Raw genomic sequence first — 9149 nt, 5'->3', positions numbered from 1 at the left:
AAAATGAACAGGAACTGGCTTGTTTAATTGATCCAGTAGAAATTCCTTCCAATTGACTTTACACATATGTCCTTTTCCAAGAAAGGGCAGGACGTCTACTGTATAATAGTTCTGTCTTCATGTGCACGAACAACATGGACCTGGTCAGTCTAATAACTTACACTGCTACTGACCCACTTATCACTGCAAACTAGGAGAAATTGCTCTTTCAGCTTGTTAGGCTCAATATGCACGCAGAATCTTAATCAACCACATCTCTGTCCCGAGTGTCCTCATCACGCTCCGTCAGCAGGTCCACGGTCATGACAGAGCACAGGAAGTATGGGCGAGTGCTCCAAAATACTGATCAACAATAGTGTGGCTTGATCTTCTTGCAGGCTATAAAGCTAGCATGAAGAGGCTGGATGTGCGTCAGAGGGATTTATCCTGGTGGTTAAATATAAACTGCGAAATTACGAGAAAACAAAAAAGGTCACATGCATATTCATGACCAGGCGCTTTCTCTTTATCTTTCTTACAACACCTCTCACGTCTCCAAATCCTCCTCGGTCTCACTTCACACTTTAGTAAGTCGTAAAGCTGGAACGCGTAGAGTTTTTCTTTTCACAGAGCTCACACGTCGCCAGCTCGGTCTGCGGGTGGACAGGTGGCAGCTAAAAGTCTGAGCATACGGGCACACACACAGACACAGCGAGAGGTAAAGCCTGGCGAAAAGCCCGGGCGCACTACAGGGGGAGGGAATCCATTTTGGAGATACGGCCATGCTCCTGCAGACCGGAGAATGAAAATGTCTCGAACACCCAGGAGCCTTTATTACAACAACGTTTTTAAAAGTACAAACGAAGATGAGAGAAATAATTTTTTGGAGTTTGTGACTTGGCGAAGATTCACCTGGTCTTTCTTCAGACTTCCTGATCTAACCATGCTGCAATTTATCAAGGCATCTGTGTTTATATGGGGGAAAAAACAGTGATGATTTCATTTCCCAAAGTGTTTTATTCATTAACATTTATCTCATTACACGTCTGACCAGGTGAGGGTTAATGGCCCTGCTCAGGGGCTCAACGGTGGCAACTTGGTGGTGCTGAGGTTTGAACCTGGGACCTTCTGATCAGTAGTCCAAGACCTTAACCACGGACCTGCTACTCATCACACACCACAGCACTGTTGACAAAAAATATGTAACATCTTTGAAACTAGCTTCTCTCATCACTTATAGCTACACATTTCAGAAGGGGGTTCAAATATTACCCTGCATCATTAAAAGAGCATTAAAATTGCTGGACCTGGCTGAAGAACTGTCTTACACATCATTAAAATCTGCAAAGATTGTAGAAGTCAGAGCTACACTTAATAGTCAAAGTACAAGAAGAACCAGAATTTTCATAAACACAAAGTGTGACGAGAACTCAACTGGATTGGGACTAAACAGTTGTGTGGCCTTAAGAAAACAACTTGTTAATCAGTAAAAAAGGCTTCACTTTGCTAGAGAGCATAAGGACTGGACTTTAGAGCGATGGAAATAAGTCATGTGACCTAATGAGTCCAGACTGAACCTATTCCAGGGTGATGGGCGTGTCAGGGTAAGAAGGGAAGCGCATGAAGAGATGTACCCATGATGCATAGTGTCCTCTGTACATGCGTCTGGAGACAGTGAGATGATCTGGGGTTGCTTCAGTTGCTCAGGTCTAGACTCGGCAACATTTTGTGGCAATAAAACGTAAGTCAACAACCTGAATGTACCGAATGACCAGACTATCACATCCATGGAGTTTTCCTTCCCTAACTGCACAGATATATTCCAGGACTCAGACTGTGAATAAGTGGTTCTGGGAGCGTGGGGGAACATTTTAATTCCATCATTTGAGAAATCAAACACAAAAAACTGCCACTAGCAGTGCTGGTAATTTAGGGTTACATGCGATCGTACATGGTTGGGTCATTAATGACATTCGACTGGATGTTCAAGAAGGCCGTCTTATGGGCCAAGTTGACCAAGTAAAATTTTTGGTGCTAAAATTGAACTTTCATAGTTGAGTTTTTAATCAGAAATATATTTGTGCAACTTTTTTGACCATAAAAATACACACACACACACACGTGTGTGTGTATATATATATATATATATATATATATATATACACACATACATACATACACACACAGTATGTGTTGTATGACAATAAAACCACTAGCTTATTAGAACAAGCGTGTCAAATTGAATTTCAGGCAGAACAAATTTTAATTAAATTAACACTAAAAACCAGATTGAAACAGCTGCACTAAAATAAAAATTAAATCTCATGTGCAATTATTTAAAAGCAGAAACATGATATGAAACTTTAGAAATTAAGTCAGAAACGAGTAAGAGAGGGTGATTCATTTGAAATCCTTTGAACTTCTTCAAAGACTTTAATCAGTCAAACGTGTGACTAAACCGACCAACAGCGATATGAGTCAAGAACTCAATGCTGTTGGTCGGTTTAGTCAACACTCTTTACAGATCACAGATATGGATCTGCTCATTAGAAGCTCTGCAGAAAAAAACATTTAAAAACCCTTCATAGTTATTCGACCCACTCAAGTTCTTCTCTTTAAAATGAAGCACAGTTTTCACATTTTGCTTTAAGATGTTTTAATTGGAAAAGAAATCAGGTTGTAAAATACAATAAACATCCAAGAAAACAAAGAAAAAAATAAACTGAATTGCGGGTGCATACAGTCGTGAGAACGATCAACATGAACATGGTCTGCTCATAAAAAAAATAAATTAAATAATGAGAGAAAAGAAACCTTCTTGACATTTTGGCGAAGGAGCCACAACACTAGTCTTTAGCACATATACACAATAATATTAATATGCGATGTAAGAATTCAGTGCATCCTAGTTATCAGAAGAGAAATAAGAAGGGAAATGAAGAGGCAAAGCGGCTTAAAGAGGAGATTTAAAACCGAGCGCTCCGTGCTCAAAATTACAACCTAGACTTGAATGAATAGAAGAAGAAAAAACACGTTAAGACTGGATGTGTAAAAGAAAAAAAAAGTAAGATTAGTAATGGTTTAAGTATTTAGAACACATACAACACATACAAATAACTTATGTTTTTAATGAACCTGAATAGCGGCTTTAATACTTTTAAATGCAAAAAAAAAAAAAAAAAATGTGTATATATATATATATATATATATATACATACACACACACACCCACACACAGTGCAAAAACAAAAACAGAACATGAAACGGTTTGCGTCTGAGGATTACGTGTCACAAATTTAAATGGCACCTAGAGGTGTAGGCAAAAAAAAAAAAAGAAGTACTTTACAAGAAATACCATGTCAGACATGATTTGAAAAAACATGAAAAAAATGTAACACACTTGACTTGAATGAGATGAGACACTTGGATTAAAGTGATGGCACAGAAAGAACTTTGTGAGAGTGATGAATTACAGCACACACACACAAAAAAAAAAACAACAACCATAAGCCATTTGCTATATTGCAAAAAAAAAAAAAAAAGTAATACCAAGAAACACAAGAGTGTTAAGGTTCTAGTGCGGTTTGTACCTCAGTGAGAAGCAAATGAAACTTATACGTACGTGTGTGTGTGTGTATGTGTGTGTGTGATCAGAGTGAAGCAACCCGTTACAACATCGGGGCTGCAGTCTGCTGGCTTCTCTTCTGCATGGCTCAGTTACACAACGTATTGAACTAAAAATCCTAACTTCCTCGGCTAGTATTCTAACGTCTTGAACAAGGACGACTCGGCAACATCGGCATAAGACGCCTCGAAGGAGTCGGAAACAAAGATCGCGGAAACCTCGATCGGGTCACGCAAAACTCTACGAAACTACCTGCTTTGCTGATACTAAAAGCCCACATGATGATAAAACTATACAGCGTACACGGAGCGCTGGTGGTAAATGAACAGAATTGTAGTAATGCCTACGAGCATGCACATAGCAACGATGGAGCACTGTCCAGGACATTATTTATTCATTTAGTTTTTTTTTTTTTTCCTCAAATCAAGGATGGGAATGGTCATGATGTGGGTCACACCATGGGACTGGAGATCGAGACATAAATACCAAAACATCATCCTGTCATTCATGAGACGTCCAGCTTTTGCTCTGACTATGAGAGGGGAAAAACAAACAAACAAAAAAACAATAATAAATAAAATTCTAGAGAGAAAAGAGCGGTGGTGTTAGATCAGTGAGATGGTGTGCTGAGAGCAGCAGGTCGGCGTTCAGTCTGAAGTCCGTGCTGAATGCCTCCGGATGTGCAAAGAGGGAAGAAGAACCGCTCGTCTACGCTGATGAACTATGGGACAGGGAGGAAAGGGCTGAGAGACTATAAGAACGCGCTGGGGTTTGCCCGGGGATCTTTCTGGTTCCTGTAGCGCATGGCTAGCCAAACTCCTAAGATCTGGAAAAACAGAGAGAGAAAGAGACCTTTATATATAAATAACCAAAGCTTTTAGCTCACCTCAATCTAACCAATCAGGATAAACAAACATCTCCAGCTCTTATTGTGCCAGTATTCAGATGTTGCAGCAGTGGGAGATTTCCAGCCGTTGCCAAATAGTGTGATTTTCATCAGATGAGTATTTCAGATTGGAGTGAGATGAAAACAATCCAGCCCTCAGAACTTGAAGATAAAATACACCACCAATGAAATAAGTCTCAGTTGTGCGTGTGTGTGATGCTGCTGGATTTTGGGCCGTCTGGCTCCCAGCTCCAGCAGGAGGTTCGGTCAGCTGCTATTCAGGGAGTCTGTGGCTATTTCAGGATTATCTCCACACACACACACACACACACACACACACACACACACACATTAAGGAGCGCTATCTGCTTTAGATTTCAGCTGTGCTCCACACCCAGCTCTTGCTCAGAAACGAAGTAGGCCAGGCTTTTATTCCTGCATGACAAACCTCACATTAAAACTGGAGAACGTTCCCCAGTTTCATGGGAACCACGATTTGACCACAAGGCAGCGAAAAGTTAAACACTAGCATATTGAACAGATGCCGATTCCGCTGTCAGGACATGATGGATCAGCACTACTCCTAACCGAAGCTTAATTTGATCTATTAGAGAAACTGATCAGATTAGGGTTGAATAGTAACATGAACAGATACTGGGTGCTCTTGTTCTACTCTTCACTCTTTCAGAAAATGTGAACACCCGTGCCAAGCCTTCTCGCCCATTTTCGCCTCTTAGGGGTGCTCCCGTATTTAATCTGGCACGCACCACAGTTTTTATACCAGCTGCCCTTCCTGAAACAATCTTTGCAATTTATTCATGCTTGGAACCAACGAGAACTGGTTGCCAACTGCAAGCCATAAGAGTGCACTTGCGCAACCCATAGTTGTTGAGGTTCGTTCCCTAAAACCCAGGGCTTAAACCTGAACAACTGTGGATGCTAACCCTAAATCCACCAGGGAATCCAATTCAGCATTAAAATTGACTCTCTTTAACTTGAAAAACAAATCATAAATGACAATATTAAAAACAAAAGTTGTCAGCTTCTGCATTCACTTTTCTGATTCAGTTTCTCGCACTGGAGCTTCGACAGCATTTTATATATTTACTATGCAGCACAGGGACTTAAGATGCTCTGTACAACCAGAATAAATAAAAAGGGGTGTGAAGTTTCTCCGAGTAAATGTTTATTTAGCATTTATAAAAGGAGGCTCCAGTCTGCAAAGGTCAGAAGAACTCTTTGTCTACAAAAAGGAAAGAGAGCTTTACAAGAGAAAAAAAAATGGGCAAGAACAAATCCATACGACTGGCATCCTAATGTAATAAAGTTGTTTTGTTCGATTAAATACACCTATTAAAGGAATTTTTGCTCTGTAATGGACAGAAATCAGCCTCGCTGTGGTATTTACAAACCACTCTGTTATACACAATAAATAATTGCCTGTATGTCCCTTTCAGGGTGTAATAACAGGTTTAAACCACTAGATGTCAGAATGACATATGAAAATCTTAAATTAATACAAACCTTAAAAATAGGCAAGACTATACAGTGGCTGCGACTTTGTTCGTGTGGAAATTTAAATGCAAACTCGTATGTTTGCATTTTTATTTTTAAAGCACACCATCTACTGAATTTTGGACTGAACTAAAATTTATATGCAGAATGAAGGCATGAGGTCGGGTTTTTATAGCTTATGCTTTTTTATATTTTATTCCATAATTTATTTCTTTTTGATACTCTTTTATTTTAAGGTCACAGGCGGTCAGATAGGCATTTCACTGCATATCGTACGGTGTATGACTGTGTATGGGTCAAATCAAATTCAAATTAGATTTATTAAGTACATTTCATTCACGCACTCAAATGTACAGCGCCATCTGTTGAAACTTTATGAGAACAAACAAATGTTTTTTTTATATACGGGTGTTTTCTATTTAAGTAGCATATCTTCTCTTCTCTCCCTATGTTACCGCAAGCTCGGCCAAAGACACCTGTGAAAACCCCACTAAAATATGTTCGGTAGTTTTTACGTAATGTGTGCACAAACAGACAGACAAATAAAAATTCCAAAAACCACCTTGATGTGTTCTATTACTAATTATACATCTTATGTCCCCGAAATGTCTTCTGCAAATATCTTCAATGTACAGACATGCCCAGTTTATAGTTTTATTACATGTATAGATTATACGAGATTGCATGTTTCCATCTGTGTTTAGTTAAATAAATATTTATTTAATGAGGCAAAGAAAACCAGAATGCTGTGGTGTAGGACATCGGCTAACCTCAGTGAAGCTGAAGAAGAGACCCACACCTCCCAGAATCCTCAGGGCCTCGGAGGCATGCTGCAGCATCTTTTCACCACACGTCAAACAGTTTGAAAGGCTTTTACAGCTCTGTGGGACGAGAGAAGATCAGGTCATCAATGTTTTATTATTAACTTCTTTATACATTTCATCAAGTACATTTCTCATTCGACTGGATGTGCAGTGTGTGAGACTATTACACTAGACCTGTTTGAGCCGAACAGAAGAAAAAGAAAAATACAGGGAGGCATGTTGAAAGGGGGTGTGACAGGAAGTGCATTCGAAGAAAGTTTGAAATAGACTACAGAAAGAGTCTGTGACAAAGCGAAAAAGCAATCAGACAAGCAATCAGATAAACACACATAAAAACAAACCATGTAAAATAAATACACACATGATACGGCTTATGATTTGTAACATGCAGGATATGTGACAGTCTGTCAAAACTCAGAGGAGTACACACACATACACACTAGGGCTGCACGATTTGGGAAAAATATCACATTGCGATTATTAAGGTCAAAATTGCGATTAACGATTGTGATACGATAAACAAGTGGTATGATTTAACTTGCTTGTTATCAAGGAAAATGCACCCACATTACTAATAATGCTGAAATTTTAATTTCTCAACTGAGATATAGTGTACAGTGCAATCTAGCAACTAGAAATGAACAATGTTTTCTAATTAAAACAAAATTGTACAAATTTAAATAACAGTAACATCTTTACATTATTGAATTAAATTACATTAAATTAACTTTAAAATAAAATTAAAAAGTCAAAAGTACAGATAAATAAAACAAATACCCATTTAAAAAAATATTTTTTACATTTTGTCCCAAAACAGACATTTAAGGAGGATGGAACATATACTTTATTGGTATTCTTATCAAATCACTCACCATTTTTAATCTAATGATGAAGGAAAGATTCAAGAAAAGAAAAGTGTCCTTTAAACATATAAATTTTAGAGTCATGCTAATAATCATGAAAATAATTTAAATGAGACATTTCTAGTGTTCTTTGTGACACAGATTTTTACACTGTATTTTCATTTATTCTTAAATAAATCTGTTAATAGCTGTCCCCTCTAACATACAGTTAAGTAGCTTTAAATATTAAAAGATTAAATTAATTTAACTTCCCGATGGCCAAATGAAGTCTTTGCCCGAAGCACTGTAACCTAGTCCAGTGATTAAACGCCACCGCTCTGGCAATGTTCGTGCCATTGTCTGTTGTGACTGCGACCAAACCATCCTTACAGAGGTCCCATGCAGCCAGTGCCTCTCTCAAACTCGCGGCTACAGTGTGTTCTCTCCGGTGTGATCGTCAGGGAAATACGATGTTTGCAGGCAACGGCTTTTCAGTTTAAACTCATTGTGCGCTGTTAGGCTATTATATGTCTCAGTCGTCCTGCTTGACCAAAGGAGGAGTTAAAAAGAATTTCACTGCAGTTATTTCAATTTGAACGTCGCTACGTCACTTACTGAGACTTACAAACACATCTGTAATAATGTGTTTTGTTCTGCTCACACTGGGTTGTGCCTTGTTTGGTCTTTTTACTACTCTTGGCTTTTACCGCCATGCATTCATCATACTTTTCTGTGTTGCTTCAGGTGCTGATATAAATTTGTCGTGTTGCCACCTGATGTAGCGACTTTAGTTTTGCCAATTTTGCGCAGTACCTCTTTCTGCTTAGTGTCCGATATCCTGAAACCAAAATATCGCCAAATAACAGAGCTTGCATTTTTTCTGGGCATAAGTTCAGCGTCGGTCTCTTCTGTATCCATTTTCTTCCGTCTCCACACTGCGCTGCGGAAAGTCACGTGACCACCAGCACGCGCGCTACACAAGACTGACTGGCATATTTTTGACATAAGAAATGGCCATACAGCTCTTAGAATGAATGTCTTGTTACATCCGCGAACGCATTTGTTTATTTAGTATAATCGCAAGATTTGCTGCAATGTAATCGCATAGGCTGACATCGCGATTGCGATATGATTAATCGTGCGGCACTAATACACACACATGTACACGAGCGCGCGCACACACCTACGCGCATATATACACACACATACATACACATCTATATCTATATTTATATATATAAGCGCACACATATATACAGTCGTGGCCAAAAGTTTTGAGAATGACACAAATTAGTTTTCACAAAGTTTGCTGCTAAACTGCTTTTAGATCTTTGTTTCAGTTGTTTCTGTGATGTACTGAAATATAATTACAAGTACTTCATAGGTTTCATGACATTTATGCAAAGAGTCAGTATTTGCAATGTTGGCCCTTCTCTTTCAGGACCTCTGCAATTCGACTAGGCATGCTCTCAATCAAC

At 38.8% G+C, this 9149-nt stretch overlaps 1 protein-coding gene across 1 annotated transcript in view; it reads right to left on the bottom strand.

Moving 5' to 3' along the window:
* Positions 1-2618: 2618 nt before the first annotated feature.
* Positions 2619-9149, bottom strand: part of tspan31 (tetraspanin 31) — a 15167-nt gene continuing 8636 nt past the window's right edge. Inside the window, exons 5-6 of the mRNA XM_053483146.1 lie at positions 6776-6886; positions 2619-4430 (exon numbers count right to left, since the gene is read on the bottom strand). Of these exons, the coding sequence (XP_053339121.1) occupies positions 4356-4430; positions 6776-6886 (186 nt within the window). The 3' untranslated portion in view covers positions 2619-4355. The remainder of the gene's footprint in view (positions 4431-6775; positions 6887-9149) is intronic.

Source organism: Clarias gariepinus, chromosome 22, assembly GCF_024256425.1.
Source record: "Clarias gariepinus isolate MV-2021 ecotype Netherlands chromosome 22, CGAR_prim_01v2, whole genome shotgun sequence".
Taxonomy (NCBI): Eukaryota; Metazoa; Chordata; class Actinopteri; order Siluriformes; family Clariidae; genus Clarias; species Clarias gariepinus.
Note: the sequence above shows the minus strand (reverse complement) of the source record. Positions and strands in the feature narration are given on the sequence as shown.